Source organism: Mustela nivalis (genome assembly GCF_964662115.1).
Source record: "Mustela nivalis genome assembly, chromosome: 12".
NCBI classification, from domain to species: Eukaryota; Metazoa; Chordata; class Mammalia; order Carnivora; family Mustelidae; genus Mustela; species Mustela nivalis.
In genome coordinates this window covers 68,880,743-68,903,243 of record NC_139031.1, presented here as the reverse complement: position 1 = coordinate 68,903,243, position 22,501 = coordinate 68,880,743, and the positions used below count along the sequence as shown (strand labels likewise).

The following is a 22,501-nucleotide window of genomic DNA, read 5'->3' as shown; positions in this document are numbered from 1 at the left end:
GCCCACTTTAATGCCCATCACCCAGTTACCCCATCCCCTCACCCACCTCTCCTCCAGCAACCCTCAGTTTGTTTCCTAGAGTTTAGAGTCTCTTATGGTTTGTCTCCCTCTCTGACTTCATATTATTTTTTTTTCTTCCCTTCCCTGTATTTTTTTTTTGTTTCTTCCACATATGAGTGAAATCATCTATTTGTCTTTCTTTTAGTTCTCTTAGTATAATACTCCTTAGTTCTATCCGCATTGTTGCAAATGGCAAGATTTCATTCTTTTGACAGCTGAGTAATATTCCATTGTGTGTATATACATACACACCACATCAACTTGATCCATTCATCTTTTGATGGACATCTAGACTCTTGCCATAGTTTGACTATCACGGACATCGCTGCTATGAACATAGGGGTGCAGGTGCCCCTTCGGATCACTACATTTGTATCTTTGGGGTAAATCCCTAGTAGCGCAATTGCTGGGTTGTAGGGTACCTCTATTTTCAACTTTTTGAGGAACCTACACACTGTTTTTCAGCGTGGTTGCACCAGCTTGCATTCCCACCAACAGTGTAAGAGGGTTCCCCTTTCTCTGTATCCTCGCTGACTTCTGTTTTTTCCTGGCTTGTTAATTTTAGCCATTCTGACTAGTGAGGTGGTATCACCATTGTGATTTTGATTTGTATTTCCCTGATGCCATGTGATATTGAGCATTTTTTCATGGGTCTGTTGGCCATTTGTATGTCCTCTTTGGAGAAATGTCTGTTTATGTCTTCTGCCCTTTTCTTGATGGATTTATTTGTTCATTGGGTGTTGAATTTGATAAGTTCTTTATAGATTTTTGGATACTAGCCCTTTATCTGATAAGACATTTGCAAATATCTTCTGTTCTGTAGGTTGCCTTTTGGTTTTGTCGACTATTTTCTTTGCTGTGCGAAAGCTTTTTATCTTGATGAAATCCCAGTTGTTCATTTTTGCTTTTGTTTCCCTTGCCTTTGCAAACATGTCTATCAATAAGTATCTGCAACCGAGGTTAAAGAGGTTGCTCCCTATGTTCTCTAGGATTTTGATGGATTCCTGTCTCACATTTACGTCCTTCATCCTTTTCAAGTTTGTTTTTGTGTGTGGTGTAAGAAAATGGTCCGGTTTCATTCTTCTGTATGTGGTTGTCCAATCTTCTTAACACTGCTTGTTGAGGAGACTTTTTTCCATTGGACATTCTTTCCTGCTTTGTCAATGACTGGTTGACCGTACAAAGAGTTGAGGGTCCATTTCTGGGTTCTTATTCTGTTCCATTGATCTCTGTATCTGTTTTTGTGCCAGTGCCATTCTAGCTTGATCATTGTAGCTTTATATTAGAGCTTGAAGGGATTGTGATGCCACCAGCTTTGGTTTTCTTTTTCAACATTCCTCTGGCTATTTGGAGTTTTTTCTGGTTCCATAGAAGTTTTAGGATTATTTGTTCCAGCTCTGTGAAAAAAGTTGATGGTGTTTTGATAGGGAATGCACTGAATATATAGATTGCTGTAGGTCGCATAGGCATTTTAACAATATTTATTCTTCCAATTCATGAGCATGGAGTGTTTTTCTATATCTCTGTATCTTTCTCAATTTCTTTCATGAGTTTTCTATAGTTTTCTGAGTACAGATCCTTTGCCTCTGTGGCTAGGTTTATTCCCAGGTGTCTTACAGTTTTGGGAGCAGTCGGGTGCTCCTGAATTTCTTTATTCTATCTTGTTGTTAGTGTAACTGATCTCTTTGCATTAATTTTTTATATCCTGCCACATTGCTGAAGTCCTGTATGAGTTCTAGCAATTTTGGAATGGAGACTTTGGATTTTCCACATAGAGTATCATGTCACCTGGGAAGAGTGAGAGTTTGACTTCTTATTTGCCTATTCAGATGCCTTTTATTCTTTTTGTTGTCTGATTGCTGAGGCTAGGACTTGTGGTACTATCTTAAATAGCAGTGGTGATAGTGAACATCCCTGCGGTGTTCCTGACCTTTAGGGGAAAATCTCTCAGTTTTTTCCCATTGAGAATGATACTCACTGTGGGCTTTTTGTATTTGGCTTTTATGATACTAAGGTATATACCCTCTATTCCTACAGTATGAAGACTTGTAATCAAGAAAGGATGCTGTACTTTGTCAAATGTCATTTTTGCATCTATCGAAAGGATCATTTGGTTCTTGTCCTTTCTTTTATTTATGTAGTGTATCACATTGATTTGTGGGTGTTGAACCACCTTTGCAGCCCAGGAATAAATCCCACTTAGCTATAGTGAATAATCCTTTCAATGTGCTATTGGATCCTATTGGCTAATAGCAGAGTGAGAATTTTTGCATCCATGTTCATCAGGGATGTTGATCTGTAGTTCTCTTTTTTGATGAGGTCTTTGTCTGGTTTGGAATCAAGGTAATTCTGGCCTCATAGAAAGAGTTTGGAAGTGTTCCTTCCCTTTCTATTTTTTTTTTAAAGATTTTATTTATTTATTTATTTATTTGACAGAGAGAGAGATCACAAGTAGGTGGAGAGACAGGCAGAGAGGAGGAGGAAGCAGGCTCTCTGCTCGATCCCAGGACCCTGAGATCATGACCTGAGCTGAAGGCAGAGGCTTTAACCCACTGAGTCACCCAGGCGCCCCTCCCTTTCTATTTTTTGAAACAGCTTCAGAAGAATAGGTATTCATTCTTCCTTAAATGTTTGGAAGAATTCTTCTGGGAAGCCATCTGGCCCTGGATTCTTGTTTGTTGGGAGATTTTTTTTTTTATTATTACTGTTTTAGTTTTCTTGCTGGTTATGTGTTCAGGTTCTCTGTTTCTTCCTGGTTCAGTTTTGGTAGTTTATACATCTCTAGGAATATGTCCATTTCTTCCAGATTGCCTAATTTGTTGGCATATAGTTGTTCATAATATATTCTTATAATTGTTTGTATTTCTTCAGTGTTCATGGTGATCTCTCCTCTTTCATTCATGATTTTATTTATTTGGGTCCTTTCTCTTTTCTTTTTGATAAGTCTGGCCAGGGGGTTGTCAATTTTATTAATTCAAAGAACCAGCTCCTAGTACCATTGATCTGCTCTGTTGTTCTTTTTATTTCTATGTCATTGATTTGTGCTCTCGTCTTTATTTTTTTCTCTTCTCCTGCTACGTTTAGGCTTTACTTGCTGTTGTTTCTCCAGCTCCTTTAGGTGTAAGGTTAGGTTGTGTATTTGACTTTTCTTGTTTCTTAAGAAATGGCTGTATTGCTGTTATTTCTCTCTGAGGATGGCTTTTGCTGCATCGCAAAGCTTCTGAACTGTTGTTTTCATTTTCATTTGTTTCCATGTGTTTTTTAAAATTCTTCTTTAATTTCTTGGTTGGCCCATTCATTCTTTAGTAGAATGCTCTTTAGCCTCCATGTATTTGTCTTCCTTCCAAATTTCCTCTTATGGTTGAATTCCAGTTTTTAAAGCATTGTGGTCTGAAAATGCGAGAATAACCTCAACCTTTTAGTACCAGTTGAGACCTGATTTGTGACTCAGTATGTGATCTCTTCTGGAGAATGTTCCATGTACACTTGAGAGCAATATGTACTCTATTGTTTTAGGAAGATATGGTCTGAATAAATCTGTGAAGTCCATCTGGTCTAGTGTGTCATTCAAAGCCTTTGTTTCCTTGTTGATCTTCTGCTTAGATGATCTGTTCATTGCGTTGAGTGGGGTGTTAAAGTTCCATATAATTACTGTATTATTATTAATTTGTTTCCTTAATATTCCTAGTAATTTGTTTATATAATTGGATGCTCCCATGTTAGGGACATAAATATTTATAATTGTTAGATTTTTTTTTTTTTGAAGGATAGAACTTTCTCTTATATAGTGTCCTTTTTTTGTTGTTGTTTTAAAGATTTTTATTTATTTATCTGACAGAGATCACAAGTAGGTAGAGAGGCAGGCAGAAAGAAAGAGAGAGAGGGAAGCAGGCTTCCTACTGAGCAGAGAGCCCAATGCGGGGCTCAATCCCAGGACCCTGGGATCCTGACCCGAGCCAAAGGCAGAAACCCCAATCCACTGAGCCACCTACGTGCCCCTATAGTGTCCTTCTTCATCTCTTACTACAGTTTTTGGTTTAAAAATGTAATTTGATAAAGGATTGCTATTTGAGCTTTCTTTTGATGTCCATTAGCATGGTAAGTTGTTCTCCACCCCCTCAATTTCAATCTGGGGGTGTCTTTGGGTCTAAAATGAGTCTCTTGTAGACAGTATATCTACAGGTCTTTTTTTCCCCCCTTTATCCATTCTGATACCCTATGTCTTTTTTTAATGTATTTTTTAAAAGATTCTATTAATTAGAGAAAGTGAGAGAGAGCATAAGAGGGGAGAAGGTCAGAGGAAGAAGCAGATTTCCCATGGAGCTAGGAGCCTGATACAGGACTCAATCCTGGAACTCCAGGATCATGACCTGAGCCACCAGGTACTCCTACCCGATGTCTTTGACTGGAACATTTAGTCCCTTTACATTCAGAGTAGTTATTGAAAGATAAGTTAGTATTATTGTATTACCTGTAAGGTCACTGTTTCTGTAGATTGTCTCTGTTCCTTTCTGGTCTTCATTGCTTTTGGGCTCTCTATCCACTCAAAGGATCCCCTTGCATATTTCTTGCAGGGCTCATGAATTCCTTTAGGTTTTTGTTTATTTTGTTTTGGTTTTTGTTTTTTTACCTGGAAACTCTTTATCTCTCCTTCTATTTTATTATTATTTTTTTAAAGATTTTATTTATTCATTTGCCAGACAGAGATCACAACTAAGCAGAGAGGCAGGCAGAGAGAGAGGGGAAGCAGGCTCCCTGCTGAGCAGAGAGCCCAATCCCAGGACCCTGGGATCATGACCTGAGCCAAAGGCAGAGGCCTTATCCCACTGAGCCACCCAGGCACCCCTCTTGTATTTTAAATGACAGCCTTGATGGATAAAGTATTCTTGAATGCATATTTTTGCTATTTAGCATGTTGAATATATCATGCCAGTCCTTTCTGACCTGCCAGGTCTCTCTGAACAGGTCTCCTTCCACTCTTAATGTTTCTACCCTGGTAGGTTACAGACCTCTTGCCCAAGCTGCTTTCAGGATTTTCTTTGTCTCTGAGATTTGGAAGCTTCACTATTATACATCTAGGTGTTGCCTATTTTTATTGATTTTAAAAAAAAAATAAGGGTAGTTCTCTGTGCCTTCTGGACTTGAATGCCTATTTCCTTCCCCAGATTAGGGAAGTTCTCAGCTATAATTTGTTCAAATAAACCTTCTGGCCCTTTCTCTCTCACCTCATCTTTTGGGATCCCTATTATTCAAATATCATTTTTTTAAAATCTGATGATTTCATGGTTGGGTAACTGGAACACAGACTCAGACTCATAACTTGATGATGCAGGCAGGCTGAGTCTTAGGACCCAGAGGAGGGTCCTGCAGGACTAGCCAAGAGGGTCCTTGGCTTTGCACGGGACAGAAATCAACCATAAGGCAAAGAAAGTGAAAGCAGAGTTTATTGAGTAGTGTACGTGACAGGAAGAGAAGGGCATATGGAGTGTCAGGGTTGGCGGGGGAAGGAAAGGAGAATGAGACTGTCACTTGGGCTTAGGAATTTATACTGGAAAGAAGTCGAGGGTGCATGTTCCCTCTGGGAATCCAGGGTAGGGTTAAACCTAAAGCAGATAGGTGTCAAGTGAACAACAGGTGTTGGTCCATAAATTACCCAAGGTGGAGGCGTTGATGCCAGCATCAGCCGTGGTGTGTCTGAAGCTAGTGTTCTGGAGCATGGTTGGGGCCCGGATACTCTTAGGTAGGTCATCAGGGGTGTGGGGCCTTGGACAAAACTCAGAGGAGGATTAACTTCCGTGCTTTCCTCTTGAAGTGGGAACATAGCTTCTTTGGCTTAGTCAGAGGCAAAATATGGAATGTGAGTAAATGGAGCTTAGCTGAAAAATGGCAGAGACGGAGCGTTTCCAAGATGGAGTCCCTTCAGCTTTCCTACCTCATCTCCCCATGCTGGGAGATTTTTATCCTCCTTATTCTTAAGGGGGTGTTGAAGAGCAGGGGTCTCATCTTGAGCTTCAAGCTGAAGAGAATGGTAGAGCATGCCTGTTGGGAGGCGTAAGAATCCTGGGCTATCTGATGACATGCAGGGCTCCTAGGTGGAGGCTGTCTGGCTCAGAAGAAATGAGGCCACATCGTAAGAGCAGTGCAGTTAGGTTTGGAGACCATGCAGCAACAACAGAATCCGCAGCAAAGGAGGATTCCTGCTGGAATTACTGTAGATGTTTTCTAGACGGGTGAGCCCAACCTGGGATACTCAAGTGTTACTGCCAAGGGAGATGGCAGGGGGCCTGGCAAAGGGTTAATAATCTGTATTTTAAGACCTTTTTAATCAGAAGCTGAATGCCTTTTTGAGCCTCCAGTCTTAGAGGCTGCTGTATAGTTGCCTCAAGGGAGGTAGTTATGGGAGACCTTTTTAGCCCTTCCAGGGATTTCTGTTACCCATACAGTGGACTTTAGTTTGGTGAGGATGTGGGGAGGGAATTTATCAGTTATAGTACTTTTTCCTCCCAACTGTAAAGTCGAACTGGCTAACATGTCAAGTTTTCATCTTCTGTCAGCTCTAACATTCCCAGATGAAGTGTAGCTTGAAGTTTACAAAACAAGTCTCTTCCCACCAGGGGGATGGGGCATTCAGGCCCCAGGAGGAAACTGGGTAGAGGTAAAGAAGAGCCGGTTACTCCAGTTACAATGCAAGATTGCCAAGACAAAGGCCTGCTGTGCTGGCTTGGGACAGTGAGCGGCTCCTGTGTCTAATAAAAACCTCAATCTTTTTTGGGGTGCCTGGATGGCACAGTTGAGTGTCTGGCTCTGGGTTCCAGCTCCCATAGTAATCTCGGGGTCATGAGATTGAGCCCCATGTGGGGCTCTGTGCTCAGTAGAGCATTTGCTTGGGATTCTGTCTCCCTCTGCACCCCACCCCCCAACCTGTCCCTCTCTCTCTCTCTCTATCTCTCTCAAAAACAAACAAACAAACAAACAAAACATATTTAAAAAACAAAATACCTCTATTTTACTGGCCACATCAAGGATTACCCAAGGCTCCTGGGATGGTACTTGGAGATGTCCAGAAGGAACCATAGGAGAGCTCAGGCCCCTTCAGGCCTCAGCCTTTTCGACTACTAATGCCTTAGGGTTTGGTCCTGTCTCCCTTCAGAGGTGAGGACAGTCTCCAGTGGCCATCTTGCTTGCATAAAGCACAATAATTGGGACCTAGCTCTTTGCAAGCAGGGGGTCCTAGCCTGGCTTTACTAAGCTCTGGCTTCATAATCCCCTGGAGTGGGTGTTGTGGGGTGGTACAGAGCCCCTGGCAGCTGCTATATATATAAAATCTGGGCCTGCCACCAGCTTTTAGTAGTTTTTGTCTGCTTCTTCTGCCCTATCTCTGTTCTTTTCTTTTTTTTTAAAGACTTTGAGAGAGGACGTGCACATGAACTGGAGGAGAGCAGAGGGAGAGGGACAAGCCGATGCCCCACTAGGAGTGGGGCTCCATCCCAGGACGCTGGGATCATGACCTGAGCTGAAGTCAGATGCTTAACTGACTGAGCCACGCAGGCGCCCCTGCTCTGTCCCTATTAAACACAGCAGAGGCCTTGTCCAAGAGTTGGTTCACAGGCGTTTGGGGCAGTGTTTGCCTTTTATAGTTTCCTCCTGATACCTGGGGCAGCTTACACTATAAAATGAACAGCTAAAAGAGATTGTCCCTCTGGAGAATTGGAGTCAGTATTAGTGTACTTCCTGAGGGCTTCAACCAATCTCCCTTGGAAGAGAGCTTGATTTTCATCCTTCCCTTGAATTAAGTCCCTCCGCTTGTCATAGTTAGCTGGTTTTACTATACGTGCCTTCATTCCTGCAATTAAAAAAGTTGCTGTGATTTCTCTCATCTAGGTCTTCTGGACTCCTTTGGTAATTCCACTGGGGGCCTCATCTGGGATTCTTTCTCCTCCAGTGTGATATGTTACATGTCCCAGATTATAAGCTGTGACCTCACTGGCATATTTCTGGACAGCATTCAGTATGCTAGCTTTCTTTCCTGCCGTGCAACAATGGGACAACAAAATTTGTAACTCCCGAGGTCAAAGCGAAGGTCAGGACTAACCTAGCATTTTTTTAATTTTTTTTGGTAAAGATTTTATTTATTTATTTGACAGGGAGAGAGAGAGAGAGCACGTGTGAGCACAAGCAGGAGGAGTGGCAGGCAGGAGAGAGAGAAGCAGGCTCCCTGGCAGGGAAGCCTGATATGGGACTTGATTCCAGGACTCCAGTATCATGACCTGAGTCATGAAGGCAGTGGCTTAACCAACTGAGCCACCAGGCACCTCTAACCTAGCATATTTTTCAGAGAATTTGGCTGGGTCCAAACTTTTCCATACATCAGGATAAATCACTCGTGGAGAATGGCATGTGTGCCCCAATGGTGCCTCTGTTTCCATCTGCAACCTTAGTGGAAGTTGAGAGGCCTTGGGTTCAGTGGGTTGATAATGAGTGCCTCTGTGAGTAACAGCAGGATTCTGTTCCTGGGACAAAGGTGGATAAAGGTGGAGGACCTCTCAATATGAAGGAGGAGTCATTGGATCAGAAAGGGGCTCAGCAGGACTGGTCTTTGTATCTGAGGTCTCATTAGATTCAGGGACCCTACTGGGGGGCAGGCCTACAAGGTCATCTAATCTCAGATTTTTTTTTTCCAATCCTGGAAAATGAGCTGGTCACATTCTACAATTTTCCTTTAATTTTGGGTGTTGATATAGTGCCATAAAGATCATTACATAAGGTATTTCCTCCCATTTACTCTCCTGTTTACAAAACAAATCAAGCTGTAAGATGGTGTTATAATTTAAGGACCCATTCTTTTTTTTTTTTTTTCTTTTTAAATATTTTTATTTATTTATTTGACACAGAGAGAGATAACTAGTAAGCAGAGAGGCAGGCAGAGAGAGGGGGAAGCAGGCTCCCCGTTGAGTACCAAGTCTTTGTCTCCATCCCCTGTGATTCTGGGCTTTGCTCACTGAGAGGGAAGCCAAGGAGAAATACAAGAGGAACCTGGGTGAGGCCGGTGGCCCGTAAGGTGGTGGTGAGGGGCACTGTGGTGCTGGCTGAGTGAGCACAGCCTTGCTGTTCTCGGATCTGGATGGGACCTGCAGGTGGTACTGAATCTAGTAAGAGTTCATGGAAGATTTAGACCATCCCACCTGGTAACAGACTCTATAATCCAGCCTGCCCTCAAGGTGACAGAAGAGAGAAGCCAGAACTATGAGCCCCAGCCTCAAGCTCAGCGGTAGGGAGACACCAGGTGCTGCCTGTACATTTTTTCTTTACTGTTCTTTATTGTTCTGTATTTCACCTAACTTTGTCCCTTAATTATTCTCTTCACTTACTGCATTACTAGATGTGGTTTGTGCTGATGGTGGCTGATTTTACCTTGGGTTCATAGACTAGAGAACATCCAGATAAGGTCATGACGGAGCAGGGGAGGAATGGGCAGCACTCCACGCCCTGGCCTGGGAGCTGCAGGTCGGAGATTAGGGGGACGTGATCTCATTTCTTGTGGAGGGAATAATGACATTTATTTGAATTGTGGGTGAATTCTGTATATTCTGACAGAACAACAGGATATTTTATTTCCAAGTGGTCACAGCTGGTAAGCCCAAGTTTTGTCAAATGCAAGGAAGATGGTGAATATGTGAGTTCTAAGAAATGTATTTTCTTCAGGTGAGGAAAAAAATTACACTACTTGGACCATAGTATTTCACTAAGGATTTAATTTAGATTTATAGGAAATAAGATACAGATTCTGCTATAAATACCCCAATTCTACCATTTAATTTCATGTAATCCTGATTATTATATAACCAGATTTTATAGCTTAATTTGTTAAAAAAAAAGAATTTTACAGACACCATTTTTACTGTTACAACATAGGAACAAGCCAGCAAAAACAAAATCACAAGCAACTTTTATGCTAGTGTTACTTTCTGTCCAGGTCGAAACATTGTTCCACTTTGATTTTTTCTCTTCTTCGGATTTTGAAAGTTTTCATACCTTAAAAAGAATGAGATAATATTTAATGCATGTAAATGCTAAAATTACAAAAGAGGGGAATTATTTGCAAACAGATTATATTTTAGCCAAAAGGAAAAAACAAATTAGAGTGCTTTATTTTTAAAAGTTGGACCTTCCAATCAAAAGAACAAAGGGGATAAAAAGACAAGTTAGAAAGAGGTAAATTTTTTTTTTTTTTTTAAGATTTTATGTATTTATTTGACAGAGAGAAATCACAAGTAGATGGAGAGGCAGGCAGAGAGAGAGAGAGGGAAGCAGGCTCCCTGCTGAGCAGAGAGCCCGATGCAGGACTCGATCCCAGGACCCTGAGATCATGACCTGAGCTGAAGGCAGCGGCTTAACCCACTGAGCCACCCAGGTGCCCCAAAAGATGTAAATTTTTTTTTTTTTTAAGATTTTATTTATTTATCAGAGAAGGGGAGCGGAGAGAGAGCACAGGCAGACAGAATGGCAGGCAGAGGGAGAAGCAGGCTCCCTGCCGAGCAAGAAGCCCGACGTGGGACTTGATCCCAGGGATCATGACCTGAGCCGAAGGCAGCTGCTTAACCAACTGAGCCACCCAGGCGTCCCAAGATGTAAATTTTTAAACAAGATTTTTCTCCAAGCATGCTGGCCAAGATCAGAGACAGAGAATTATGCCCGGTGTTAGGGAAGCTGGCCTCTCCACATATGGTATTGTAGGTATGTCTGGAAGGCAAGCCGACTTTAAAAATGTGTGTATCCTGCAGGGTAACAATTCAACCTCAGCCTCAGTGAGACAGCTGAGGCTGTGTGCAAACCTTCAGCTCCAAGGATTTCATTAGCACACTGTGTAATGGTGTAATGTGTAATGGTGAAACCCTGGAAGCAATATTGGAAACTGTGGCAGAGCCATCCTATGAAGTGACATTAAGAACAAAGTAACATTTGGGGCGCCTGGGTGGCTCAGTGGGTTAAGCCTCTGCCTTTGGCTCGGGTCATGATCTCAGGGTCCTGAGATCAAGCCCCACGTAGGGCTCCCCGCTCAGTGGAGAGCCTGCTTTCCCCCCCTCTGCCTGCCTCTCTGCCTACTTGTGATCCCTCTCTCTGTCAGATAAATATTTAAAAAAAAAAAAAAAAAAAACAAAGTAACATTTAAAATGTGAAAGAGGGGGCGCCTAGGTGTCTCAGTGGGTAAAAGCCTCTGCCTTCAGCTCAGGTCATGATCCCAGGACCCTGGGATCAAGCCCCACATCGGGCTCTCTGCTCAGCAGGGAGCCTGTTTCCTCCTCTCTCTCTGCCTGCTTGTGACCTCCGTCTTTCAAATAAATAAAATCTTTAAAAAAAAAAAAAAAGAGGGGTGCCTGGGTGGCTCAGTGGGTTAGGCCACTGCCTTCGGCTCAGGTCATGATTTCAGGGTCCTGGGATCGAGTTCCGCATCGGGCTCTCTACTCGGCAGGGAGCCTGCTTCCTCCTCTCTCTCTCTGCCTGCCTCTCTGTCTGCTTGTGGTCTCTGTCAAATAAATAGGTAAAATCTTTAAAAAAAAAAAAAAAGATAAATGAAATGTGAAAGAATGTTCAAGATGTCTAGGGAAGACTATAGAGCACCAGGTGCAAAGTGACTTAGTGGAAAAAAAGGCACAAATATATGCTTTGGGTGGGGGGGATAAGGGAAATTTATTTTCTTATTGTTTTCTAATTTCTCTACGATAAACACATAAGAATATGTACTTACTGGGAGTGGAATATGCCACGTGGACTATGTTGAGCTGAAGGAAATTAAGACCCCGCAGATTCGGGTAAAGCTTTTTTTTTTTTTTTTTTTTAAAGATTATTTATTTATTTATTTATTTGGCAGGCAGAGATCACAAGCAGGCAGAGAGGCAGGCAGAGAGAGAGGAAGGGAAGCAGGCTCTCTGGTGAGCAGAGAGCCCGACATGGGGCTCGATCCCAGGACCCCGGGATCAGGACCTGAGCTGAAGGCAGAGGTTTTAACCCACTGAGCCACCCAGGCGCCCCCGGGTAAAGCTTTTTAATCTCCATTAACTACCTAGATGTATTAAAGTGGCCTGCTTTCTGGTACAGACTCCCTATTTACCAGAGAGGACTTCTTTTTTACTGCAGAGCAGGGCAAATATCTGCTCTTTTCATCTTCTGTGAATTCCTTCCTCCCTTTCTAAGCCCCCTTAGCTCAGGATGGTATGTAAACCTTAGTGGCCGGACTGCCTTTGAGTTTTCTACCTTAGTGGAGCTCCTGTATGTATGAAATTTTTCTCGTTACTGTCTTTTGTCAATTATTAGACAGGCCAAAGAACAGAGGGAAGGGAAAATTTTTCTGCCCTTACAATATACACATACCTGTCCACCTCAAAAAAAGAGCTATAACTTCTAAAGACCAGGAATAAGAATTTCTTGCACTGAATTAAGTTAAATCCCTGACCCAGAATGGTCCCCAATCTGTGGGTCTAGAGACAACTTCACGAAGCCTATAAATCCAAAAGTGTGTGAACCACGGTCCACAAGTTAATGAATTTGAAGGCATTTTTGGCAAACTAGTTGAGCTTTTAACAAAGCTTTTAAAATTAAATCAGTTCATTATAAAACAAATATCACGTGAACAAGATAATGAAAAATTTTATACTTCAATACTTGAAGTTTTGGAGTGTTTAAATGCATAGCTGTTGTTTTGATGGGGCCGTTACACATTCAAAATTAGTAACTTTACAGCTGATTGGTCACTTAAACTTTTCATCTCCCTACTTCCGAACCAGAATCAGGTACTTACAGTTCAGCAAAATTCTTCCAGTCGTCTTCACTAATGGATGGCCTCGTGTGACTGAGCGCAGACATTAAATGCGACTGGCTAATGGCCAGACTGGTTTTGACTGGTCCTGGTTGGTGAAAAGAGTCATCCTCCTTAAATAAAAAAACACAACGTTAATTTAGGGCTGTGATGGGCAAAGCCACAGCCCATTTTTTGGGAGACTGTACATTCCCTTTCTCCTAAGATTACTAAAAACTGTTTCAAAGCAGGATGCACATAACTATTTGATCAATGTGTTTCAGTCTCTTTATAAATAGAGCTCATTTCTTGACAGAAATACTCATCACAAAAGGAAGAACAATTCAGACAGTCTTTACAGTGGTCACAGGGGTGGGGGGAGACAAGCCATACTCCACTTTGGCTCCGGTATCTGCCTTTGATGACACTGATCTCTGCCCGCAGCTGCTCTCTCTGTTCCTGGGTGAGTTCTTGGTAACCCTCCTGTGAGGCTGTTCGCAACACCGGAGGGCGTGAAAACGACTGCTCTTTCCCAGGACCTCCAGAAAAATCCTGCGTCATGGAGCTCGGCGCAGACAGGCACTGTGAGCTCTGCGTGGGTTAAGTGTGGTTAGGAGAGAAGGGAGGAAAAGAGCGGGAGAAAAGGATATATGTGTATCAAGGATCAAATTAAAAATATGAAGTACTCAAACCTTAAGATGGACAAGCTTACATCTGATTAACTGAAATTAAGCCTTTCAAAATCTGTTCATCTTTCTCATGCTGTGAAACCACTGGGTGAAAACTGCCACAGGGGTGTTTTTAATGCTCTGTTACTAAATCCACCATACTAATGCCCTGAGGAAGGTTCCAAATGTGCCTTATCTGTTTTCAGCAGAGTGAATTATACTATAAGGTTCTGGATCAGCTGCAGGTAAGTTAAGAAACAGACAACAATGACTAGAGTTAAATCAAGAGCTTATTATTCTTGGGAATAAAAATGGCTCACTTTTAGATTAAAAACTTGAATAAAGCAGATGTGCAAAACCCAAAAATATAACTATCGGTATACATAACATTTTTAGGTATACTTAAAGTACAGTGAACCACTGTTAATTTTGGGAGGACAGGTATTAAATGCTATTTTAAGATACTGCCCCATGAAATCTAAACGTTTTCCTTGTTGCAGCACTACATCAAATTTCTCATTATCTTCAATTGTCTTAATGATAACAGTGTCATATACAATGAATCTGCTACTAAAGATGTTTTAAAACCACTCAGGAAGGGAGATAAACCCCCAAGCAACCGCCCCAGCTCCTTGGCTTCTTCTCGCTGCCATCTCTGCCTCACAGTCCTTACACTGAGGATGAAATGACTAACTTGTGTAAGGAAAAGCCAGGCTACTTTCCGGAAGACCCACCGGAAAGCACAGGCGGGGCTGGGTAGGAGCTTCTACACCAACCTATGCCTTTACGCATCACAACTGTACACAGGCTACCGCCCGAGATACCAGGTCAGAAGACGTTCCGTTTCCAAGTTCTGATTCATAAGAGCTTCCAAAGTAGAGCCGGTACATGTTGAATCTGGATTCATCCGGAAGCATCTCGGACATCTCTAGAGAAACAAGGGACTGCTCCAAGCCACATTCCCCATCTCCAGCCGAATCGTCCGAGCCACTGCTGTGGTTAAGAAAAACCATTGATGACAGACTCAGGTCACTATCGGAGCTGGAACTCCCATCCTGAAACACACAAAAAGGACAACAGTTGTAAAGATCTAAATAATCTACAACTGTGAAATAAACTACACTGAGACCAGTACAAGAGGCATTTCTCTAAAATTTTGTTCAACAGGGTTCTCGTCCTCCCTGTGTCCTCTGTGATCCCCTCAGACCAGACTGTAGGGTGCAAATGGCAAAGGGGTCACAGTTCTCCCAAAACCACACAACGGTCCCACAAGTCAGGTCCCAGCTGCACTCTTTCTGTGCACTCGCTATACGAGCCGTTGTTGCTAGGACTCAGGGACGAATGCTGTCGGCCCCTAGACTGTGACGCATCCAGAGAGCACTGCCTACACTCACCAGCAGCATGGCCTGGGAGCAGCACCGGGCACTTAGAGAAAGAAAACAACCAGCCCTCAGGAAACATGCATTGAGCCAAACTTGGGCTCTTACTAATTTTCTAATGATTCTGAGGCACATAATAAAACTTGAATTATTAAAATAGGGGCACCTGGGTTGCTCAGTCATTAAGCATCAGCCTTCGTCTCAGGTCACAATCCCAGAATCCTGGGATCAAGCCCCTCATTGAGCTCCCTGCTCGGCAGGAAGCCTGCTTCTCCCTCTCTCTCGCTTTAATAAATAAATCTTTAAAAAACAGAATATGTACATAATTTACCATCTCCCCAAAATCTCTGTAACAAAGCTAGGATTCAAGCCTCTGTGTTTTATTTGTATGAATCTGTCTTCCAACTCTGAAATGATGAAGCAACTCTGTGATACAGTGCTTTATCACTGCAGTGTTTTAGAAATAAACCTGTTTCTGTTAATGAAGAGGGCGGAGAGCTTCAGTGGCCTGCCAAAAGAAACAGCAAAAACTTGATAGTATCTGACTTAGGAACGTCAGGCCCTGTGAGACCCTCCAACCAAATGGGGTTGGGGGGAGTACACAGGGAAACCCTGCCTAGAAAATGTCAAGTCTATAATGTAGCAGAAGTCAGATTATCTGCTGCAAAAATTAAAATACTATCCTGAGAGGACAGATATGGGGTACAGAAAGTATAAGTTAAACCTAGAATACCCTGTTCCATCAGGAATCAAGTCCGTGATCAAAGAATGATGGGGACATACTGAAAGGACACAGAAGCCATCTACACATGGCTCCTGTGGGCCAGTTCTGGGACAATTTAAGCTTCAATAGAAACACTTGGCTTTGTTTTATACTTTAAATAAAAAAAATATTTCTGGCTATATTATCTAATTCATGATAGCCCAATTGAACTAATATCCTTCCATGCACCATTTTTACTAGTAGTAAGGTAACATTAAAAGTAACAGTAAAGAAATAGATACTGGACACTTCCTAATTACAGATTCTCTGCAGAACGATGGACCATCTGACTACAGGTAAATTTCTCTTCAGTTTTACTAAGTCTGTTAAAAAATAGGATTTCTTAAGGTTGCCCTGCTGACACTAAACTGCTCTTATTCTCTTAAAACGCCACAGCCCCGCCCTCCTGCCGTGACTGACTTGGAGCCCAGAGGACAGCAGCCGTCCGTGTAAGGCCTCCAGCTGCGCGTTGTAAAGTAAAGCTTTCAGATCAGCCCCTGTGAAGGAGTCCGTCACTGAGGCCACGTGCTGAAGGTCCACGTCATCTGCCAGAGGTAGAGAGTCACTGAGAACGTTTAAAATTTCAAGACGTGACACCTGAAGGGAGAAAAACTAATTGACTTAACAAATAAAATGAAGTTAAATTTTATTTTAAACTGTATTATGATTTTTTACAAATTAACTGTAGTTCTAATAATCATTACAAGCTGAAAAATGTACCACTAATCTACTCTCTCTCCTCTGGAGCTTTTTCCCTACCAGAAGAGACCAAGGAAAATGAATGAAAATCACAGTGTAAATCCTTATTCAGATCATGCTTCTTTTCTAGGTTTTGGCAAATGAGCCAAGAGTGTTTCAAAAGAAATTTTAAGTAATACCTACAAGTGACAAACACATTGGTTTGTAAATTTGGGGACAGGAGGTGGGACAACAGACTAGGAACAGTTAAAATCTTACAACTCTCTGTAACCTGCTTGGACGCTCACTAGTCATATGCTTGATTCTTAAAAAGTCTTGCCAGGATAAGGAGGTGTGTGACCTTTGGACACAGGGAACGTGGACATGTGAAACTTAAAGTTTCTGTCCCTTTTTTTCCAACTGGCCAACAGTGAGAGGCTACAGAGTTTCCAGACTTGCACAGAAACGCCTGGGCTTTGTATCTACTTTGGGAATCTGTGACTAAGGCCCTGCCTAAAGCTGCTCTTCTTCGGACAACTATTACCAGGCAGAAGTAAAGCTCACAAGGCTAGAGCGTAGCACTTGTTGGGGTTTAGACTGGGTATGCAATTGTCACCTGATCCGGAAGAGGGCAGTAGACACATCTGTCGAGTCGGCCAGGCCTCAGCAGGGCAGGGTCAATCAAGTCAGGGCGACTCGTAGCAGCCAATACGTAAACACCTGGGGGGAAGATACTCTTTACTTAAATCCTGGTGAAATTACTGTTACAATAGGCTATTTCTATTTTTACAGTTATTACCCTGTAAGCCTTCCACTCCGTCCAATTGAGTCAGCAACTGGTTAACCACACGGTCTGTAACCCCTGTGTTATCATGGCCTCGCCGGGGAGCAATGGATTCAAATTCATCAAAGAAAAGAATGCAGGGCTTCGCCGCCTGCGCTCTGGGAAAAACAGTATTTCATATTTAAATAAGGCAAAGTAATAACTGTGTGTGTGTGTGTATATATATATATATATATATATATGTACATATATGTATTGATTTAAATCTTTATAGCAAATCCTTAAGGAAGGCAAAGTATATATTAACTATCCTTGTTTTCAGTAAACTGGGTCTTTGAAGCTTACCGTTGCTAGGTATGGAACCACGGGGCCAATTTTCAGAAAATATACCAGTTTGCTTAAAAAGACTGCATTCTCCAGTTGTTGGGTACGTGTTTTATATACGCTTAGATCAATCTTGAGTCTGTTGTTTAAATATTCTGACACTTATGAAAATCTTTTACTATGAAGGTAGATTTATCCTTGTAGTTCTATCAATTTTTACCTTAAATATTTTAAAGATATCTTATTGAATACACACAATTTTAGAATTGTATTATCTTCCTGGCAAATTTGTCACCATGTGGTGACTGCCTTTATCTGTAATAATACTTTCTGGAGAATGTTCCGTTGCTTAAACTGGGTGGTGGATATACAAGAGTTCATTTCATTTAAAAATATATGAACTTATATTCTCCTGCTATTTTATAAAGAAATATTAAAATGACACAAAGTAGTTTTTGAATTTAAAATCTTACTTTTACTCTTTAATACTACAATAAATAGTTTCTCTCTTAAAAAAATTAACATTGCATAAGGCCAACTTCATCTAGAGTAATGATGTGCTTCATATTACTTGGAGATTCTTTGAATAACTACTTATAATTTTCTTTCAGCATTTCATGTTACTTAAAAAATAGTCATAGGAAACCTACCTAATAAAAATATCCCGAACTGCTTGTTCACTTGCTCCAATGTATTTGCTGAGTAACTCTGGCCCCTATTGGGTAAAATAAATTAGAATTGAGATAAACAAAAATATTGTTTTTAAAGAATTTTGACTTAAACAGGTGTCTCAAATACATTTTAAAAATTACGTGGTTGAAATAACTATCCTGTCACAGGTTCTACACCTTGGGTCATCTCTGCCTAGTACTTCTGTCCCCAGTATCAGGGCTCAGCTCTCTGACAGAATGCCACATCCTAGAAAGGCCTGGCTGCCGACCCTCTCAGTCCTGCTTGTCTTCCTGCATAGACCCCCCTGCTTGTCTTCCTGCTATATTCTGTAGTGAATGGGTGTTTCTCCACCAGTAGAATGTAAGCTCCAAATGTAAGCTCCAAAAAGGCAGTTTTGTTCACTACAGAATCCCCTAATTGAATATAATAAATTTTTTTAAAAGGGAGAAAAAAAAAATCAAACCTGAATAGGCCCAGGGGCACCTGATGGCTCAGGCAGTCGAGCATCCATGAGATCGAGCCTTGTGCTTGGCTCCATGCTCAGCAGGGAGTCTGCTTGTCCCTTTCCTGCTGCCCCTTCCCCTGCTTGCATGCTTGCTCTCTCTCAAATAAATAAAATCTTTTAAAAAACAAAACCAGGAGCACCTGGGTGGCTCAGTGGGTTAAGCCTCTGCCTTCAGCTCAGGTCATGATCTGAGGGTCGTGGGATCAAGCCCTGCATCGGCTCTCTGCTCAGCAGGGAGCCTGCTTCCTCCTCTCTCTGCCTGCCTCTCTGCCTACTTGTGATCTTTCTCTCCGTAAAATAAATAAAATCTTAAAAAAAACAAAAAACAAAGAAAACTGAATAGGTCCTAAAGTGATCTCCAGTGAAAAATCGTTACCTCAAGAAGACCAAATACTGATCAGAATATGTAACCCCAATAAAAAGTCTAATACTCAGCTAGATAGATATCTATTGATATACTAGTATTTAATGAGATTTCCTAGTCTAAACAGAACCACAGAGGATGGAACAAGAAATGACTAAGGCAAAATATTATGAACAAGGCAACATACTGGTGTCAATGAAGGCCCTTGTCTTGGATGCATGTCTCCCTGCATCTACCCTGACCCACCCAGAGAGAATTTCTTTACTGAAACCTTTCTGTTGGGAATTCATCCCAAACCATGATTTGAAGGTTTACTAAAAGGCAAAGATGGCCTCCTTAATGGAACAATCTAAACTACAACAACATGTATAAACTTTAATCCTGAAGATTGCTTTCCTTCATATAGTGAAAGTACATTTTAGTGACAAGCAAAAAAAAGAAGTGTATATATAACCACAGTCACTCCAAAATCCAGAAAAAGGCAGGAAATTTTAAGTTACACTCTTTCTCCATCACGGCCAGGGTAGCTGGTAACCATATAACAAACTCACACACACACAAAAATCACATCATCACAAGAAGGATAGGCGTAACCCAACTGCAAATTACTAAACTGGCTTCCAGATTATAAATCCATTTTGAAGAAGGCTACACTATATATTGATTTCTTCCCCCTTGAAATCTAATGACTAAATTACTATTGTGGGGTTTCTGAAAGCATACAAGATACGGGACCTCAGGCTGTAAGGACATGCCAGTGGCAGACTGCGGCACTCCCCAAAGTTGTCTGCCGGTATGTCCTGTCATCCCCGCAGGCATCTTCCGAGGACAACTGGGCACAGTGTGGCACACACAGGCATGAAACAGCCACCAAGGAACGGAGCCAAAAAACCCGGCTTCCACCTCAGTGTGACCTCTGACCCCTAGTCTTCTAGCTTTTCTTTCCCATTCAGGTGTAGTTTGCTCTTTTATCTGAGTACTTATGCATAAGTCTACTTGATAATGCATGGAGATTTACCTTAAGCAAAAACAGCTTAAGCCCCACAAAAGGGAGGTGGCTCCTTATTCAGTTTCCCACATAGCCCAGTGTGGAGCCCAGTGTGGGTCTTGAACTTGTGAGCCTGAGATCAAGACCTGAGCTGAGATCAAGAGACTGGAGCTTAACCAACTGAGCCACCCAGGCGCCCCCTCCTGCACAGCTTTAACTAATAGATGGATCTCTGCTGCTAGTTTTCCAAATATGAGACTAACCCACAGTCGAGAGCTATAAATGACACGGGCAAGGATATGGAGAAATAGGCACACTCGTCATTGCTGGTGGGGGTATGAAATGACACAGTCACTGTGAAAAACAGATCAGCAGTGCCTCAAGAAGTCACACACAGGATTATCATATGCCCCCAGCAACTACATTTCTACATTCTTATTCAAGAGAAATGAAAACATGTCCACACAGAAATGTGCACACAAATGTTTACAGCAACATTATGCGTAAGATCCAAAAGGTAGAAATAACCCAAATATCCACCAATGATGAATGGGTAAAAAAAGCCTGACACCCACACAATGAAATATCATTCAGCTTTAAAAAGAACTTTAGTACTAGAGCACCTGGGTGGCTCTGTCGGTTAAGGGTCTGACTCTTGATTTTGGTCTGGTCTCAGGGTTGTGAGATCAAGACCCACACTGGGTTCTACGCTCAGCATGGAATCCGCTTGTGATTATCTCGCTCTCCCTTTGTCTCTTCTCCCCTGTGCGCACACACACTCTAACAAAATCTAAAAAATACATACCTTAAAAAATACAAAAAAAATTAAAAACTTAAGTATTGATACCTGCTACCATGTGGCTGAACCTTGAAAACATGCTCAGTAAAAGAAGCCAGTCACAAAAAGATGACACACCACATGATTTCTTTCATATGAAATGTCCAGAACAGGAAAATCCCTAGATAGCACATTAGTGGCTCTCAGGGGCTGGGGGGACAGGGAATAGGATGAAGAAGTTTTGAAATAAGAGAGAGATGGTGGTCACATAGCGTTGCAAATGCATCACATGCCACTGACTTGTCCGCTTTGTTATGTAAATTTAATTCCATTTAAAAAAAGGAGAGAGGCATACCTTGACACTAATGAAATTCATTCCACTCTCCCGTGCAATTACTCCAGCTAGTAAGGTTTTTCCTGTCCCGGGAGGACCATACAACAGAATTCCTGTTCTTTGTCGAATAGGCAAGTTTGCAAACAGTTCTGGGTACTGAAAAATACAAAAACATGACAAAGGGCTCAAATCCCAAAAAAGGACTAAGCAGCAAAGTCAATGTACAGAAAGAGGGATTCAGAAGGGAGTAACTGCCGGGTTTACTAGCCGTGTAAAGACAAAAAATAAAGTTCCTACTCAGTACATGAGTTCAAAGGATCTACCACCAATTTTTTTTAGCAACTGGACCACAGCATACACTCCTCATGAAGTGTGTGTAACTGCCTCTGAACTGCTTTCCATTTTGTCCTGTTTTTAAAAATATACAAGTACTACATTTAGGAAATAAAAAGCAATCTTTTAACAAGCATACGGTCTTCCCTTTGTATGGTTCATAAGGAAAGTTATAATAGCTACATATATTCAAATATACTAAACTGAAAAAAGAAAAATAAGGGAGAAGCATGTATACTGCCAACAGTAAGCTCTCCCAAGGGCCTCTGAGCTGCGCAGATGACTGGCTGCTTCTAAATTACTGGAGAGCAGGAAGGCTTTGTGACGGGTGAGCCAAACACGAGGCTAATGTCAGCAGTCTCCTAGTCTCCTCTGTTAGGTATGTCTATTCAGTTCCCCCTGCTGACAAAATTCTAACCCCCACCCCGCCTCTCCATTCTAATCTGAAGAGGCCTCAGAGTCAGCCATTATGCAGAGAGCCTCGGAGCTCTGAGTTCCCATGCCCCGACCCAGCATTTGGGGGCATGAGCCTGCCGGCAAGTGCTTCCATACCTGCCTTCTCCAACAGGCTTTAACCTGCAGTCCTGGCTGCACTCAGTTTGTCTGGGGCCCACTGGCCACGGTTTCCAGGACTTGCCATCCAGTCACATGTAACTGACGTCCTTATTCACCCCTGTCGCAGCTGATTGCGTGGGTCACTGATCTCATGCAAGGATCTTCACCTTGGAGGTTTGCGACTCAAATGCATGACCACCTAGATTGTACATTCGATCTTCTGAACAATCTACCTCTGCCCACTTTATCTTGCCACCTGCCTGGTCTCTGCTGCCTGCTAACTCTGTCTTTCTAGGACTGAGACCCGGAGTCTGGAATGTGACTCAATCCCTCAGTTCTGTGGACCTAAGTGATTCTTCCAGCTCATTCCTACCTGTTCCTGTTCAAATCCCAGTTAACAGTTCATTTTGCTTTAGTACAATCTGAATGACTCAAGCAAAACATGAGAATCACACAATTCACATCAAAATACACATACTGTAAATATCACCCCAACTTCCTTTTTAAGTTATGTACAGGCAAG

General features: G+C 42.1%; 1 protein-coding gene across 3 annotated transcripts in view; it reads right to left on the bottom strand.

Annotated features, from left to right (window-relative positions):
- Positions 1-9,794: 9,794 nt before the first annotated feature.
- Positions 9,795-22,501, bottom strand: part of PEX1 (peroxisomal biogenesis factor 1) — an 89,158-nt gene continuing 76,451 nt past the window's right edge. For 2 of the 3 annotated variants that reach the window (XM_082692601.1, XM_082692599.1), the window contains 9 exons: positions 21,112-21,246; positions 18,100-18,164; positions 17,141-17,283; positions 16,958-17,061; positions 16,084-16,260; positions 14,346-14,576; positions 13,247-13,444; positions 12,857-12,987; positions 9,795-10,092 (listed from right to left, as the gene is read on the bottom strand). In XM_082692601.1, coding sequence (XP_082548727.1) covers positions 10,008-10,092; positions 12,857-12,987; positions 13,247-13,444; positions 14,346-14,576; positions 16,084-16,260; positions 16,958-17,061; positions 17,141-17,283; positions 18,100-18,164; positions 21,112-21,246 — 1,269 coding nt within the window. In that variant the 3' untranslated portion in view covers positions 9,795-10,007. The remainder of the gene's footprint in view (positions 10,093-12,856; positions 12,988-13,246; positions 13,445-14,345; positions 14,577-16,083; positions 16,261-16,957; positions 17,062-17,140; positions 17,284-18,099; positions 18,165-21,111; positions 21,247-22,501) is intronic. The other variant, XM_082692600.1, reaches the window with a different exon arrangement.